Raw genomic sequence first — 19,171 nt, 5'->3', positions numbered from 1 at the left:
ATTGTATTGCCTTCAATGATTACATCCAATGCCAACTATGTCAATGCACCTTGGAGAACTCTTGGAATGACCTTTGCAATATCATCCAATGCTAAACATCCTTGGAGACCTTCTACAATGGCCCTAATGAGTAATATGCAAAATCAACAGATGAAAAAGCACTGAACCTTGCAAAAGAAATGATGAACTAGAGGGAATTGATTTTATGTTGTGGGAAACTAGATTATTTTTGTATTTTGAAGAATATGTTTTCAATTACTGTTGTTATGATAAACCACAATATATTGTGGAAGACATACTTTTGTCGTCTTCCTTTCTTTTTTTTTTTTTTTTTCTTGGGTTGGACATATATGCTTTTGTCATTAGTGTGAAAAATATATTATGGTATGAGAAATGATGAAGTTGTTTTTTTTCTTTCTTGGATGGTTAATGTAAATTATATCCCCTTTCCACTTGTTTCAATTTGCTTTGTACACTGGAATCAGATGCCAACTTTTTAACTCACAAGAAAAACAAGTGTATGTCATAACTCGCCCAGAAAGAACAAGCGTATACCTATGTCATACTAGATGTCCATAGAATAGAAAGTAATTTGGATTGAAATGATAAATTTGACTCATCCACGTGATAGTGACATTAGTTTATTTAATAAAAGACTAATGGAAGTTCGGATTTGGACATCGGATTTGGACATCAATTGCTAACAAAGTTTACCACGGGGGTTTAATTAATATTTTTGTCTCAACTAGGGTTACATTGAAATTGTAGTGTCACCATAGGGACCACGAAAAAAATTTGACCTAACCTTTATTTTATGGACACGAAAAGATTTATAATCAACAAATGTAGATTATACCAATTGATCAAAATAGTATGCTTTCCTTTTTTTTCAAGCTCAATCACGTTTTCCGTGAATTATAGTAAAAAAATACTGTCAAAAAGAAAAATCCATAATCAATAAAACTAAAACATTTTGACTTTCTCACGACGAATTTAATTACTTTTAAAAGAAGCAAATTTTATTAAAGAAAATTTTATTAAACTCAATCAAATTTTATTAAACTTAAAGGAACAAATTTTATTAAACACTGAATTTCAATTTTGAACTTTACATTTATTATAACAACTTTCTTCAATCGATCAAGAAAAAAAAATCTCTTCAACAAACAAAAGATAGTGATGTTTGTTAATTGGAACATATATCATATATACAATTTACTATTCATCGAATATACTGCCAACGTTTTTTTTTTTTTCTTTTTTTGAGAAGAATACAAAGTCAATATATGCTAGTGGCTTTCATATTATATCCAAGTCCATGGTTTAGTTGTTTGGATATATCAATATCATGATCGTTATTATACAGGTTGGTAGTGACACACCCCGATCGAGATCAGGGCATGCTGGCCGTCACGTGGAAGTGACGTAACCATGTGCACAGCGCGGAAGCTAATAAAATAATAAGATAAATGATACGAATAAATAAAAACTAGCTTTACACCAAGTAATAAAAAAAAAAACAAGTGCAGGCGTAAGTGTGAACCCTAAGTCCAGAGCATAAAGCCTAATGCAGTCCAAAAGGAAATGACGACAACAAAAGCACACCCGAAGGTGGTCCTACACTAGTGGTGGTCTGTCAGATATGCCGGGAAAATCCTTAGGGAAGCCACCAAACGTGCTAGCCAACTAGAACCTGGAGGGGCGCAAAACAAAAGCGTGAGTGGGCAAAAACAAAGCTTTTCGAAAACCAATTTAATAAATAAGTTCTAAGCCCTCGCCGTAAAACCTGTATACTTCCCAGAAAATAGTATATATATATAAGTCGTGCTCGGAAAACATGCCATGCAATATGTATCGAAGTAATAAGCCAGTACTCAGGAAAAATCAGATCAATACTATGTAACTGTCAGCCGGAGTCACCTAACGTGACCTGTACGGCTGAATCTAGAGCTCGAATCTCCATCTCACTAACTATACCTGCACACGAGTCGGAACCACCTAAAGTGGTATGTACGACAGGCCTGGGTGTAATATAAGTACGCTCTAGTGCTACGATCACGTGAAGGCTGGGCGAATAATTGCGGGTCACCTACGAGTCGGAACCACCTAAAGTGGTCTGTACGACAAGCCTGTGCACCTAACTTAGATCCAAGATGAGCGTGTGGTGCGGGAGGTGAACATCACGTGAAGCACTGTGCCCTACTCTGGGCGGGAGCACTAACACCGGGGTGCAGGTTACGAGCTCTCTAAGTCTCTATGATCACTACTGAACATAAATGTAAATTATACTCACCTGGCACTTACCTGTGCGTCCACGGCACCAATACACATGTATATATATATATATATATATATATAACCAATAATGCATAACGAATAGCAACCAATAACCATGGCATAATGATAGGAGCGTATTCATGCGACTTAATTAGCTTGTTCTCATGCATTTATGTTGTGTTTACTTATCTATTTTAGTGTGTAAGGCCACTTTTGTGTATTTTCAGATTATAAGGCCAAAGTGTGCAAGAAGATGCAAATTGGAGTCTTTTGGAGCGAAAGAGGAATGAATGAGTTGAAGACTTGAAGAAACAACGAATTCCTACTCCAACGATGAATTCTTACCAAAACGAGGAATCCTACTCAAACAAGGTTTCCTATTTAAGGAAAGTTAACCCTAAGTTTCCCGTTTTGGTAACCTTTCCTAATCTTAAACGTCCGTATTTTCTAGCCACTTTGAAGTCTTTGTAGGCGCTTTAGGACACAAAACGAAGGCCTTAGCCCAAATTCTAGCCCTTGCCGTGGGCTTTAGCCCAATTCCCTATCCTTGCCGTGCAAGGGGGGGCATTTAGGCCCATTCCATGCACTTAAACCCTAGCCTTTAACCTTGCAGCCGCACCCTAGCTCTATCATTCCTTCCATCTCAGATTTTCACCCTAATTCTCACCCTAGCCGCCACTCCCATTCCCCATCCACTCATTCATCAAACCATTTCAGCCACAAAAATCCCCTTAAGCCGTGACCATTTGATTCATTCATTCAAAACCATCTCAGCCATCCATTCATAAACCCTAAACCATAATCTTGTAGCCGTCACTTCCCATTAATTCTAATCAGCCACACATCACTTAATTGATTCCACAAGCCGTGCACTCTCATTCACCTCTCATTCCATAACAAAACCATGCATTCATTCAGCCACAAAACCTAATTCTCACTCTAATCCGCAAGCTTCCCATTGATTTTCACCCTAATAACCCAATCATCCATCCGCAGCCACCATCACAGATTCTCTCCCATTCTCTCCAAAATCGTGCAGCCACTATCACCCAAGGCCTTTACCTTTCCATCTCCCCCTCCATTCCAGCCACTTCCAAGCTTTGCCGCAACCTCTCCACCACTTCCCACACCATTCCACACCATCCTACACCACCCCATAACCATTGCCGCACCACTTTAACACCCTAAATCCATCCCTAACCCAGAAACTCACCCCAAATCATCCAAAACCCAATCTGCAGCAGCAAGGAGAAGAGGAAAGAGGAGCTTGGACGCGCCAAAATTCAAGTGGATTCGTTGGGCGTTCTAGGTGTAATCAATCCTTTGTTCGTTATGTTTAAATTCAATTTTATTTCTCTTTCTGTGAACATGAGAGGCTAAACCCCTAATTAGTTAGGGGGTGATTCGAAACCATGTTTATGCTTGCAATATGAATTGATTAATTTTGGTTGGAATTTCATGGATGTTGGATTCAATTCGTTTAACTGTTTGATTGATAACTTGTTTGTGTATGTTTATTGAGAGTGCACACTTAATGTTCATGCATGAATTTGACGCTAGAATATAAGTGAGTTTCACCTAATAGTTATGAACTTATATTCACAAGTAGTGGAGGTTGCTTATAAACAATCGCGTTAAATGAATTCTTGGCACTGGTTTCATGCTCATCATAGTAACGAATGCCTCGTCAACACTTATAGTTTTCATGATGCTTAATGATCTTTGATTGTATCTTTATTGTGCTTTTCACGTAAAGGACTTTTAGAGAATGTTTTGAATTGCGTTGCGCTAACCCATCCAATTCATTAACTTAAGGAAAACTTGACGGTTAATTTAAGTGGACCTAATTAACCCGGGGTGTTGAGTTTCATAATTTATCGAAAGACCAACTGAAAATCAAAGTGTATGCAAGTGTAACATGTGTGGAGAAGAACCTTCTAGCTAGCATTCATCCATAGTTTCATCACATTCAAATTTACATTCTGCCTTTAAATTACAATCTGTGCATTTAGTTTATTTTCGTCAAAAACTCAATCCCCCTTTACTTTTGTGTCCAACTTAGTTAGAAAGTGTCTTAGTTTGTGTTTTTAAGTGTTTTGATTCAAGTTGTTACACAAATTCGTCCAAATTCACCAAAGTGCTCAAAACTACTCAGAAAGTGTTTTTAAGGCAGTTTTGAGTGTTTTGAGGCTGTTTTAAGTCTTTTGATTTGTTTTAGTGTTTTTATTGTTTAGTTTTGCATTCTTTGAGTTTAGTTTAGTGTTTTAAACTTTATTTTTAAGTTTTTGAGTCAGTTTCCAAGTGATTTTGCAATCCCTCCTAATCCCCGGTTAAGAACGATCCCTACTTATTCATATACTACAATTGTCACAAGAGGGTTTTAATTTGTGTGCTTACTTAGTTCGCATCACATAATAATGTAAAAACATTTTTATTTCATTTTCTGGGAAACTTATAAGTATATAGGTATATACGGAAAACCAAAAGCCCACTCACTGGTAAGTAGAAGGGTCGTAACCCCCCTGCCTCGAGTGACCACGCTCGTCCTCGGGATACGTCTCACCTATATGTGAAACAACTATAAAAACGTTAATTTTAAAGCACATAACCAAACTTTAGAAATAACTTCTCATACATTGCTCAAATGGGGTGTATGAATACACCAACGTGATCTACTCAACCTCAGGAACACCCCCATATTTTTAGAAAAATTTTCCACCGCCTCACGCGCCGGCCACGCGCAGGCACGTGCCTGGCACGCTAACGGCGTCAGTTAACGCCGTCAGGAATATTCCGTTACCCCTAATGGTAACCGTCAACGGCGTCAAGAATATTCCGTCAGATTTGACGGAATATTCCGTCGTCTTCTCCGGCGCCGTCGCCGGCGTCGGAAAATCGGGAAATTTCAAATCGCGATATCTTCTTCGTTTTTCAACCAAATTTCACAAAATTGGTACCAAATTGAAGCTTACAACACGAGGAACAAAATCATACCACTTTCAAGTGCTAAAATCCACGAAATCTCACCTGGAAAACTCCTCCAATTCCGGCCAACCTCGAAACTCACTATCCCGACATCCAAAACCTTCAAACGAACCACCCCGAGCCTCCTAGGGATCTCACCAAGCTTCCTACAACTTGAAATTCCCTAAAACATGAGAAATCACGTGTGCATGAACAGTACCTCAAATCGGACATCACGAGTTCAACGTGAAAACGAAGGTAACCTTACCTGAAATGGGTATGGTTGGACTCCTATAAGCCTCACGAGCATGGATATGTACTTTGTTACTTCGATCTGTGACGATTTGGGTGGTTTGTGTGTGTGTCCGTACGTTATAGGGAGAATGGGAAGGGAAATGGCACGGGACAGGGGTGAGGGAACAGGAAATGGTGAGGGTGAGTGTGTGGGGGAATGTGTGTGGCCCAAAACCAGCCACACCAAACCAAAAAGAACAACCACACAACGAAAATCACGCTAGGGGCAAAATCGTCTTTTCACGCGTACGTTTTTAGAATTTCCGGGACGGGCTGTCATAAATAGCCTACATAAAGAGTAAAAGGTAGGCATTATGAAGTGAAAATTTGATGGAAATTGGGTAGTTCACAGGATCGGAAATGGATATCACTTAGACTATTGATCACAATATGGTGTGAAAGATATGAACAGAGATTGAGAATGGAATTAAATGAAAATGATAAAAATGGATTTTACAAGTATATAAAGATGGAAATAATCTTTCTGGAGAAGTTGTATTATTTTGGGGGAGCTATAACCTTTCACATTGAAATACAACTATTCATATCCTTTCAAAATTAATTAATTAAACAAATACATAATTATATTATTTTTTTATTGTTAATTAACTTATTTAACTCCAATCATATGTATATTATTACACATATTGTGAAAATCATGTTATTATAATCATATTCCTACAAAAATAAAATGTCTGGCAAAGTTGTAAAGTATTGTTTGCACTTAGACCTGGCAATTTCTGACACGACCCGATAACCCGACACGACACGACACGAAATTAACAGGTGTTTGGGTTGACACGATAACGAATCGGGTCGTTATCGGGTAACCTGATAAGCACCTGTTAAGATAACGGGTTGGTTCGGGTATACACGTGGGTAACACGATACACGATAAGCAGAATATTATTTTTATAATTTTATAACCCTAAAAAAATACTATAATAATTATATACATTAATTTTACAATTTTATACCCCTAAAAATTATAATAAATATATATATATATATTAAATTAACTATAAAATTTATAATAATTATAATAATTATATATACTATAATAATTATACCCCCAAAATATTAAGTCTATCTATAATAATTATATATATATATTAAATTTTATAAAAACTATAATAATTATTAATTAATAATTTAATATGCATGATGCATTGCATGATTTTGCATCCATTGAAATTTGATGTGATTTCTTTCCATTCAAATTTCAATAATCAATTTCTTGCCGTTGCCAACTTGCCGCCCTTTTTGAAAAAAAAAATGGAGGGAAAATGAAAATGTTAAGAAAAGTTGAAAATGAAACAAAAAAGTGAGGGAATTAGGGAAAGATGTTGGAGGGAAAAGTGAAAATGATAAGAAAAAGTTGAAAAGGAAACAAAAAAGATAGGGAAAAGCGAAAATTAATATAAGTGATGAGAAATTTTTTTTTTTTTTTAAGTTATTAACTTTTTATCACACACATGACTGTCATGACATATCTCACTATTTTTATAATGACACACGTGACACGTGATGTATGTACTATTCCGTGTACCAGTCAATTATAATTTATACGTACAAAATAAATAGATTTAAATCTACTTAATAAATATATATATATATATATATACACACACACACGGAACTTGATTGATGGCATACGAATTCTCCAAAACTAATTTCAACGATCCAAACCGTCAAAATTGTTTGTATATGCTTGGAGATCACATCAGCAAAAAATCACAAAAAAAAAACATTCAGAGATCAAGTAACGGGACAAAGCTTTTCAACGGTTATAAACGAAAAATCACGATTTAACGGTTATTTTAACTCCGATTTTGATGATTTTTTATAACTACACTCCTTGACCCTATATGAATACAATGAATGAATTCGATCTTCAATTTAAAATATTTACACAAGTGGATACCACAAAATCTTATGTTATACTTAATGAAAGTATAAATAAAACTCTAAGTTTTAGTCAATCTATCGTTTTACGAATTCTCCAAAACTAATTTCAACGATCCAAACCGTCAAAATTGTTTGTATATGCTTGGAGATCACATCAGCAAAAAATCACAAAAAAAAAACATTCAGAGATCAAGTAACGGGACAAAGCTTTTCAACGGTTATAAACGAAAAATCACGATTTAACGGTTATTTTAACTCCGATTTTGATGATTTTTTATAACTACACTCCTTGATCCTATATGAATACAATGAATGAATTCGATCTTCAATTTAAAATATTTACACAAGTGGATACCACAAAATCTTATGTTATACTTAATAAAAGTATAAATAAACTCTAAGTGTTAGTCAATCTATCGTTTTACGAATTCTCCAAAACTAATTTCAACGATCCAAACAGTCAAAATTGTTTGTATATGCTTGGAGATCACATCAGCAAAAAATCACGAAAAAAAAAACATTCAGAGATCAAGTAACGGGACAAAGCTTTTCAACGGTTATAAACGAAAAATCAAGATTTAACGGTTATTTTAACTCTGATTTTGATGATTTTTTATAACTACACTCCTTGACCCTATATGAATACAATGAATGAATTCGATCTTCAATTTAAAATATTTACACAAGTGGATACCACAAAATCTTATGTTATACTTAATGAAAGTATAAATAAACTCTAAGTGTTAGTCAATCTATCGTTTACGAATTCTCCAAAACTAATTTCAACAATCCAAACCGTCACAATTGTTTGTATATGCTTGGAAATCACATTAGCAAAAAATCACAAAAAAAAAAAAAACATTCAGAGATCAAGTAACGGGACAAAGCTTTTCAACGGTTATAAACGAAAAATCACGATTTAACGGTTATTTTAACTCCGATTTTGATGATTTTTTATAACTACACTCCTTGACCCTATATGAATACAATGAATGAATTCGATCTTCAATTTAAAATATTTACACAAGTGGATACCACAAAATCTTATGTTATACTTAATGAAAGTATAAATAAACTCTAAGTGTTAGTCAATCTATCGTTTTACGAATTCTCCAAAAATAATTTCAACGATCCAAACCGTCAAAATTGTTTGTATATGCTTGGAGATCACATCAGCAAAAAATCACAAAAAAAAAAACATTCAGAGATCAAGTAACGGGACAAAGCTTTTCGACGGTTATAAACGAAAAATCAAGATTTAACGGTTATTTTAACTTTGATTTTGATGAATTTTTACAGCTACACTCCTTGACCCTATATGAATACAAAGAATGAATTTGATCTTCAATTAAAAATATTTACACTAGTGGATGTGGATATCACAAAATCTTATGTTATAATTTATATACTTAATAAAAGTATGAATCAACTATAATATTAATAATTATATACATTAATTTAATAATTTTATATCCCTAAAAAGTAAAAACTATAATAATTATATAGATGTAGGTGTAAATTGAATACAATTTCATGATGATCGATGTAAATTGAAGATTTTGTAAATGGAGGTGTAAACTTTTGAGAAAGACTTACAATCTTAAAAACAAAAACTCTTTATCCTTGCACATTTAATATTTGTAATATATTAGTAGTGTATGTATTATTTTTTTTATTAGGCTTTTATTTTTGAGTGTAGATATAGTACTTGAACGAGAAATGTTTTAATGTTTTGAAGTAATATTTATGTGGCAATGTGTGGTATGTGCAAATTTAAAAAAAATATATTTTTTTCTTAACGGGTCATAATGGGTCATAACGGGTTGGGTCACTTTATCTGTTGGGTAAAGTGACACAACTTGTTAAGGACCCGTTAAGATAACGGGTGTGACACGACACGACCTGTTAAGATAACAGGTGTTACACGAAAACGACACGAACACGATAAACACGACCCATTTGCCAGGCCTATTTGCACTTGTCCGACTGTATAGTATTATTAGATTTAGTATTATGCCAAATGTCAAAAACTGGATACAAATTAAAGATACGCAAATAGTGGGAACCCGAAGCAAATTGCATGGTATATAGTGGGTTTCATAATATCAAGACGTACGGAAGTTGCAAACCAGAAAAAGGAAGAAGGTGAAAGAAAATGAAGATGGAGATGGAGATCATTTCAAGAAAAGCTATCAAGCCATCATCCCCAACTCCTCATCACCGCATGACTTCAAACTCTCACTTTTGGACCGAACATTTCCATCTGATTCTATGAAATATCATTTACTTCCTACTCCTCCATACCAACCAAATTAATCATAAATATTATATATACTGGAACATATTTACGTACTGTTCACAGAATATACTAAGTAACTGTACATATTCTTTTGGACAAGAATATTTATTTGACCCGCACAAAGCATGTTCTCAACTGGGTCACGTCTTCACCGTTGGAGGCACGCAATTTCTTGGAGGTGTAACAATCAATCATTAGTTGTGACTTCTTCGAACCATGCTAAGATTCGCTCCCTACATGAAGCTACATGTGAATGCTTTTGACTAAGATCCGTTATGGAACATATTCAAAGTGCTAGCGGTTTTTCTTCTGTCATTGACATCCTTATAACAACCTCTGAAAACAAACGCTACACGTATCGACCCGCTTAATAGAAGGGATACATCAAGGGTGACAACACCAAACACATTGCGCCGAAGTTCTTCTTTTCAAATCAACAACAGCAGCATCAGAACATTGAAGTCAAGTAAATATGTTCCCAAGACAACCTGGCCGATCTCTCACAAAGCCATTTTCCAAAGTCTACTTTGTAGAAGCTCGTCCAAGGAATCGGCATGCGTAAACTTTTTCACCTTAATAGCTTATAGTTCTCTTATTTGTAAGTTTTGTCAAGCTTAGGGAAAGTATCCAAAGTATACTCACTTGATCTTAATGTACTATTTTTTCCTACGTTTAGGAGCATTTTTCCCACTAGGCTTTTTGCTACCCAAGGAGGTTTTAACAAGGCACGCATCTTGAGCTGGTAATACCTTTGTGAGGTTTCCTACTTTTGTCTCGTGTGTGTGACGTTTAGTTTGGACATTATGCATACTTATCATGTTTTGTCCTTAGTCTATGGGCTTTTCTTCCATATTGGGTTTTACCGTGGCAACGTTTTGTGAGTTTTACTAATGCATGCTTTCGTTAATTTGAGACTCACATGCTCCCGTCGTGTCAATGACTTCATCAACTGATCTACTTCACTGCTGAAGACATGATGCAACGTTTTGCTTGAGTATTTATACACTCAAGAAGGAGTGTTGAGGTGCTAATGACAGTGGCGGAGCGACACCCACGACTAAGGTGGGTTGTAGCTTAGGGGGCTTTAGTTTGAACTCTTGCTAATAGCCTATGTATTAACCTACTACAAACCAATTATACTCATATATAGCCCACCCAATTCTAATAAAAACTATAGTTTAATATGTAATTAATGAAGATTTTTAAAGTAAAAAATGAAATTGTATTACCTGTTATGTCAGTTTGGATTATTATTTTAGATTTTAGAGTTTCATATTCATGTATCATTATATTATTTTATGTAGGTACAAAAAGTTATGTTACTTTATAGGAATTATTTTACCTAGCCCAACCATGAAATCAAATCTTGGCTTCACCCTTGCCTAAGGGTTTAGAAGTATGATCAAGTAAATCCTATTAAATATTGAGACATTCTTGTGGGATTCTACCATATCATATTTTTGAGATATTAACCTATTAAAGTTGTAATATTATTGAGGTAAGGAATTTATATTTTCTACTACTATAAATATAGTCACAATGGGATGAGAAAGAACACATCTCAGAATTACATCAACTCTCTCTTCTCTCTTTGCCCTTTAATTGTTCAGTTAGATAAACTTACAACACTGTCCACTGCAAATAATACAAATTGTATGAGAAAAGATGTCCTGTATCTCATATAAGAAAGATTTACACAATTAAGAAATTAGGATTGCAACTTACTAGCTAGTTCCTTGTGACTGCTGTCGTATTCTGTTCTCCGCTCGATTCTCCGTGGTCGTTTAAAAGTTCCCGCATATTTTAACCAACGGAACCCCCTCCAGCACATTCCACTGCACCCATGTGTACCTAATCCCCCATCTCTCTCTCTTCCACCCTCAGCCCATCACCGATAGCCGCCATTGATTTCGATCATACTCTTCCGAGCACAGCCGGCACCGCACCACCCAATGCTGCCCTACCAGACCATCGAGGAGGCCTCGGCGGCCTTGAGCCGAAACCTCACCTTCGCCGAGACACTGTGGTTCAACTACTCTGCTTCCAAGTCCGATTACGTCCTCTACTGCCACAACATTCTCTTCCTCTTCGTCGTCTTCTCCCTCGTCCCTCTGCCTCTGGTTTTCATGGAGGTTCTCAGGTGGGCCGGCCTCGACCGCTACAAGATCCAGCCCAAAGTCCGATTGCCCTTCTCTGACATGTTAAAGTGCTACAAGGACGTCATGTGGATGTTCTTTTTCATCGTCGGCCCCCTGCAGCTCGTCTCTTACCCTTCAATCCAGGTTCGAATTTTATCAATCAATTTCAATCTGCGATTTTGTCGATTTGGGTTCGCGGGGTTTTGGAAAAATGTTGAATTTGCGGAGTTGGGTTTGCTGGATTTTGAAACTTATTGACAAGTTTTGGAATCGGGTTTGCTGGGTTTTATGAAGAATTCGGATTTGGGTTTCGCTGGGTTCTGTAAAATATTGGATTTATGGAATTGGGGTTTGCGTGGTTGTGAAGAATGTTGAATTGGGTTTTAAAATATTGGGTTAGTTCCTTTTATTTTATTATTTCTTATAAATTTTTGTGTTAGGGAATTTGTGGGGTTTTGCATTCTGTGTAAAACGCAAGGAATGTGAATTTTTTTGAAAATCTGATGAGATCATTGTACCTCTGAATAATTATTTTTCTCGTAGGGATTAATTTATATGTTTTATTGTTAGAATACCTGCTGCAATATACTGGGTCATTAAAGTTCTCCTCAATTTCCTGTTATAGTTTCTGTTTTTTGCATCTTATGAATATGATTAGATTCTGTTTACAAGCAGTTAATCGGAATTCGAACGGGATTGCCATTGCCTTCTGGATGGGAGATGCTTTGCCAATTGTTCGTTTATTTCTTGGTAGAAGATTATACCAACTACTGGATCCACAGATTTTTACATAATAAATGGGGGTATGAGAAAATCCATCGAGTTCACCACGAGTACACTGCTCCGATTGGATTTGCAGCGCCATATGCTCATTGGGCTGAGATTTTGATCCTTGGTATCCCATCTTTTCTCGGTCCAGCCTTGGTTCCTGGCCACATGGTCACATTCTGGTCGTGGATAGCATTGCGGCAGATTGAGGCCATAGAAACGCACAGCGGGTACGCACGCTGCATTTTTCTTTTTTCGTGGTTCCTTTTCTTCTTTTGCTGATTGTGACTTAATGATGATAGCTTTTGAATTCCCTTCATATCTCTCTCTCTTTTTCTAATGTAATCCTATGCTAGGTACTTTAGATTTAAAGGTCTTAAACAGTGCCTTAACTTTTTAATGATGGGGTCCAGGATCAGTACGATAATGCCTTTTTTGCCTAAACTTTTATTATGTAAATTAGTACTTTTTTGTGTTCCCATTGGGTAGATACCTTCTATATGGATTGGCCAAACTAATCACTTAGTTTACAAATAAAAATTTTGGAGGAGAAAAGCAAAAACTTTGAATATTGGTCAATAATTTCTTGTTCAGCACCATGACGGTTGTTAGACATCCTTCTTGTGATGGATTCTCGCTGAAAAGTTTTGATATCTACAAATGGAGATTGCATGGGTTAACCACATGAACTTTTTAGATATTCTGGTTCGATTGTCATGTCTAAATGCATCGCCAAGCTTTTGTACGAAGTACAAACGCTGCAGTATTTAGTTATTTTTTAGAGGAAGTATATGTGTACTTTGAATTTCCTTCGTACCACTTTAGGGAGACATAGGACTTTTACGGACTGCCTTAGTTGTTTCTGATCACAGCTGCATGTTGTGGGTTCCTGTAATATTGAAATTATTCCGGTATTAGGAGGTGATTACATATCTAAAACAAAAAATGAAAAGTGATATTTTGAAGGACTAACCTTAATGACAAAGGACCCATGAAAATTCACCTGGGTAATGTGGGTTGAGGCTAGAGAATTGCATTGGTGAGGTTTATGCCACTTTATAGGTGGGATGTTTGTAGATAAAGAGCTAGTCCAGTCACATAGGTACCACACCGTTGCTTTTGTGGATCGGCTGAGAAGGAAGCCTCAGTTTATGTGCCAGTTAGACTGCTACAATATATGAATCCAGGTAGCCTCTTGGATGGCATGTCTATCCTAAATTTAAATGCGATGACTTCTTCCAAACTGTTTGTTTTTATGTTATTTTAGGAAGCACAAGAATCATATGGTTTTTCCGAACATGTGCTCTTTGTATCCTTGCTATGTGTATCTTATGAACTGAAATCTTGACTACCGTATGCAGAGCAAGTTTTAATCGATGATTTGTCATACAGTTATGACTTCCCCTGGACTCCCACAAAGTATATCCCATTTTATGGCGGTGCTGAGTATCATGATTACCATCATTACGTTGGAGGACAAAGCCAGAGTAATTTTGCTTCAGTGTTCACCTACTGTGATTACATTTATGGAACAGAAAAGGTAAAATACTATCTTGACACGGTGTACCCTTGTCTATTGATCTTAACTGATAAATGATTTGGCAATCATTAACACTTGACCAATTTCAACAGGGATATCGTTTCCAGAAGAAGATCCTTAAGAAGGTAAGCCTACAGAATGTTGTCTCCTTAGATTGTTCATCAATGTGGAATCGTGGCGATTGCAGTCATAGTTGTTGAACATATGGATTAGTGTGCCACGTCTTGTATTTTGTGTCTGCATTTGTTTTTGCCTTCCTTCCTTCTAATTACTCTTGGTGATCTTTTGCAGTTGAACGAGGAAACTGCCGGTGTCCAAAATGGAGGCTCCGTAGATCTTAAATCTGATTAGCTTCGAGACTGTGTAACCCTGTCCGCAGAAATTCCCTTTTGGTACCGTTCTCACTGGTGACAATCTCCGAAACCTCTGATTTCAGGTTTGCATCACAATGCTGGGGGTGCTAAAATAGAAGCTGTATCACAATGCTGGGGATGCTAAAATAGAAGCTGTAGTGAGTCAGGTGCAGTTCACTTTGGGTTTCACTGAGTTGTGATTTCCGGTAGCTTGACGGGCGGAATTGAAAATCACTAGATTGTAAGGTGGAAAGTTCAGACTAGTGTTTTTTTACATTATGTTCAAGGTATAGTAGTTTTATGAACTCGTACGTTGTTTGTGATTTTGAAATTAATTATCAGTTTTTCTAGCTAGATCTTGATATCGTATACTTAGGGCAATTGTGCCGAAAAACTGAATAGTTACCGAAGTAACGGTCCAATTTCATTGCAAGTGGCCCTTTACCACAGTAGTGGAAAGGTGTTGAGCCCTTGCATGACGGCGTGGGTTTAAATCATGTTGATGACTAATCTAACATCTAATCTAACAAAATCTGTTGTTTGATAAAAAATAAAAAAAATAAAAAAATGGCCTAATTTCGTTGGGTAATTATTTATGTATTATTTTGTATTTTAAGCTGACCCAAATCAAACCAAACCATGTGAAAGTTTGGTTAACCGTTAATGATGCCAGATCTAACTTGGAATTTAAGTAGCTCCTATGTGATCCAAGTTTCATGCAACTATTTATGGACTCCTTCCAAATCCTCCTCAAATTATTGTTCTAATAGAACATGTATTTAGGATCTAATAACATTCTCACTTGCAAATTTGAACGTAGATAAGTTAAGTAAAGCATGAACTACCACTCTACACCTAAGTTTAGAGCTCTCTTCCTATGGCTTAGATTATATAAAATACGCTCGAATAAAAAAAAAATCTAATATTAATAAAAATGATCCTATTTTGTTTGGTGAAAAGGAAAATGGTAGATGTAGTTGGAAAAAAAAAAAAAAAAAGTAAATGTGTAATGTAATATGTAATGGTCTGAATTAAAGTATACCAATATAGTAGACGCACGTTAACAATAGCCCGTCTAGCTCAGTTGGTAGAGCGCAAGGCTCTTAACCTTGTGGTCGTGGGTTCGAGCCCCACGGTGGGCGTGTGTTGTTTTTTCATTATTTGTGATAGTTTTTGCTGGCCATGCCAACTATGCGCCCATGCCTTAACCTTTTGGAAGTCCAAAATAATAATTTGTGTTTTGGTAGGTCCATTTGACAAAAAAATTGTACACAGACTGAGAGAGAGGGTATGGTAAGCATAAAGAGAATTGGGTGAATTCTTACTTTTTGGAAGTCCAAAATAATTTGTGTTTTGTTGTAGGCTTATTTGACAGAAAAATTGTAGACAGATTGAGAGAAAGGGTGTGTGAAGTATGAATTTTGAGGTGTGTTTTTTCACCCCCTACCTTTATTTATAGTAGTAGGGTAGGGAAGATTAATTTCTTACTCCAATTAAGATTAGGATAATCTTTAAAGATAAGATATGATAGAATCCCATAAGATTTTTCAGGATTTACACAATCACATTCCTAAACTATTAGAATTGCAACAGTCCCTTTTAAGTGTGTAAATACTCAATTAAATGGCATATTAGGTCTTCATCAATGAAGTAAGTTTAGTTGATGAAGTTGTCGGCACAATAAGCGATTGGGAGTCTCAAATCAATGGAAAGAATGCAAAAAAGGTAAAACTCACAAAACTTCACTATGGTAAAACCTAAGGTGGTATAAAACCCCAAAGACTAAGGAGAAACGTGAGAAGTTACATTAGGTTAAAACTATACGTCTTCTGAATGCAAGTAGCAAGCTTACAAGGGTATGACCATCCCAGGATGGGTGCCTGATTAAAACCTAGTTAGGTAACAACAACCCAGTGGGAAAAATGCTCATAATCATAATAAAAAAGATAACATTAAGATCAAGTAAGTATACTTCTGGATACTCTACCCGAGTTTGACAAAACTTCTATATGAGAACTACAAGCATAGCATATGAATAGTTAGGCATACCAATTCCTCGGACAAGCTTCTGGAGGTAAACTTCAGCAATGATGTTGTGAAGAGGTCGACAAAGCTGTCTGGGATCGGCTTGTTTGACTCCAGTCTCCTGCTGCTTTTCTGATGTGATATAGACGCAATATGTCAACATTGACTTCATTGATGTATCATGTCTTGGTCTAGTGATACATGCATCATAGTCTTCACAAATCGTCGTCGGGACTCAACAACGGATGAAAACAGTAGGTATTTTGAATAAGCTCAATAAGAGCTCACAACCATGTCTCACGTATGGTGTAGTGAAGGTGAGTCTTAGGTCGATTCAAAGATTTCGCAATGACCTCTAAGATATTACGATAACTATGACGGTAAAACCATTCGGGGACGTGCCTTGGGCAGGTTTGATAAGTAACCTGATTTAGCATAACTAATAAGGCAAACATCATTCCAAGGATAGGAGGCGTTAGATCCACTCAGGATACGACGGGATAAGCCCAAATCCATAGTACCTTCAGGGTAGTGGCAATATGTTTTTAATACCAATGGTGTAGGTGCAGTGCTACATCTTTATTAATAGATCAACATCAAAGGAGATGTCTTGTCTAATGCAATGAGCTAGGTATAAAAAAAGTACAATTTTGAACTTAGTACCACTTTAAGGGTTGCATTTGCATATAGAGTATGGAAAATCATAGGTATACTCAAAGGTAACACCTTCTGGATGTAGTTCAACTGCTGGGCCAAAATACCGTCAAAACAACGTTTTAACTTTAGTTTAAGGCATAAACAAGTTTTCCTATGATCTTTCATCTCAAATTTTGTCTTTAGGTGTGAGGCAGTTTTCTCAAGCTCTTCTAGAGTCTTAGTGAGATTCATGTCATGGACACAAAATTGTAATTTTAGCAATTCGGAATATGACTTTGTAGTTTAAAACACAAGGGCATAATTCATATCCCTGACTGATCAAATAATCACTTAGACGGGCATGCCACATCCGTTGGGTTGCTTCAATCCGTAAAGTAAACGCCTCAAACGAGTTGAGAAAGTGTTCCGTTGTTTGGAACTATATAAACCAGTCCATGTAATTATTCGAGAACTTACATGTAATTCTTTGTATCAATATCCCCATAAAGATACACTAACCACATTCATAATTTTGTAGTAAATCACAAGGCATATGACCGAAACCTAGCGTCGTAAGGCGTGCATTTCATTCATCTCATTACTCTTCCTTTCTCACTAGTAACAAACATGGTTACCTTAGGTAGTGGAGGAATGATAGGACCAAATACACTTTGGTAAGGAATTAAACCTGAATTGTGATTTTAGTTGTCCAAATAGTTCTACGTTGTCACTAATCAATGGAACATGGTTCTATATCATCGCTTTTCATTTATGTTGGTAGCTACCATATAAGTGAAAACATCATCGATTATAATCTTATTACTATTCCATATCTCATCCAAACTAGTATGCTAGACCAAGAACTTCAAGTCTCGAGAGTAGTCTGGATTTAATCTCATGAGATGGATTCATTTTGTGCCATGTTCTTCCTTTTCTAGGGAAGTGAATCCTATGAATTGAGTGATCTCTTCGGCTTCAAGCCAAGACGAATTGATTGGCTATCTCACTTTAAATGCTTGAGGAATTTGTATGCGTAACTATCTCACTTGTAATACTTGTAGTTCTCATTTGGAAGTTTTATCAAACTCAAGCAGATTATCTAGAAGTATCACACTTGACCTTAATATACTCTTTTTCCCTTAGATTAAGAGCATCTTCCCACTAGGCCACGTGGTTTTGCTACATGACTGGGTTTTAACGTGAATGTAGACATATAAATTTTGTTGCATACAAAAGGTGCATCATAAAGCTCCACGTGGCATATGACTCATCACAAATGGACAAGTCATCAATGACATGTGGCACAAATCAAGCAAAAGAAGGTCAAAACTTCCCCAAAATTCGGCAAAAGGGGGGAATCTTTCCTTAAAATCGGCAAGGGGTCCAAATTGCTCCCAAAACCAAAAAGAAAGCTAAAGCATCTTCACAAAACAAGCAAGATTTGAAGATTGCTCACAAAATACGTAACAAGCCCTATAATACGGCCAAGCAAGGGAAAGTGGCTAAAATTAAGACACAAAACATGCCTAAATTATCCCATGGATGAATCAAGACACAAATCAAGGCCAAATCCATCCATAGGATTGGCTTTGGACGTTTGTAAATACAAGGTCCCAAGGCACACATAGGGGTCAAAAATTTCTACACATTGAGAAGAACCTCTGCCAAATGTTTAAAGACTAATACGCTACCAAAACTCTCTTCAAAGAACGCACAACCAAAGCCGAAGTTTTCTTTCGACCAAAGCCAAAGCATTCCCTTGAAGAATCAACAAGCACTCGTGCCGACTCCTTCAAGACTTTGTTGCAAGCTCAAAATTTGTAATGATGTTCGTTTCAAGATAAAGTCGTCAAGACCCTTGAATTAACGAAATCCTACACCAACACTACCTTTGCCGCAACTTTGAGGTGAAGACTATCCAAGCATTGTTTCAAGCTCAAAACTTGAAGCAATCATTTAATCGTTCATC

The 19,171-nt window shown here is 36.3% G+C and overlaps 1 protein-coding gene and 1 non-coding gene across 3 annotated transcripts; both read left to right on the top strand.

Annotated features, from left to right (window-relative positions):
* The first annotated feature begins 11,508 nt into the window (after positions 1-11,508).
* On the top strand, positions 11,509-14,895 carry LOC103938116 (methylsterol monooxygenase 1-1). Of its 2 annotated transcripts, XR_007258420.1 has the most exons (6): positions 11,509-12,024; positions 12,556-12,878; positions 14,041-14,188; positions 14,281-14,313; positions 14,480-14,653; positions 14,688-14,895. XR_007258420.1 is itself a non-coding variant. In XM_009348118.3 (5 exons), the coding sequence occupies exons 1-5, from the start codon at positions 11,695-11,697 to the stop codon at positions 14,537-14,539; spliced, it is 894 nt and encodes a 297-aa protein (XP_009346393.2). In that variant the 5' UTR covers positions 11,509-11,694; the 3' UTR covers positions 14,540-14,895. The 2 variants fall into 2 exon arrangements, 1 of the variants encoding a protein (XP_009346393.2); XM_009348118.3 differs by having other exon boundaries at positions 14,480-14,895.
* Positions 14,896-15,610: 715 nt separating this feature from the next.
* TRNAK-CUU lies at positions 15,611-15,683 on the top strand. The gene has a single exon. It is a non-coding gene; the product is annotated as a tRNA-Lys (tRNA).
* Positions 15,684-19,171: the final 3,488 nt, after the last annotated feature.

Source organism: the organism of the source record quoted next, unplaced genomic scaffold (assembly GCF_019419815.1).
Source record: "Pyrus x bretschneideri cultivar Hongxiangsu unplaced genomic scaffold, Pyrus_bretschneideri_v1 Contig203, whole genome shotgun sequence".
NCBI lineage: Eukaryota > Viridiplantae > Streptophyta > Magnoliopsida > Rosales > Rosaceae > Pyrus > Pyrus x bretschneideri.
The sequence above is the reverse complement of the archived record's forward strand: the minus strand, read 5'-3'. Positions and strand labels throughout refer to the sequence as shown.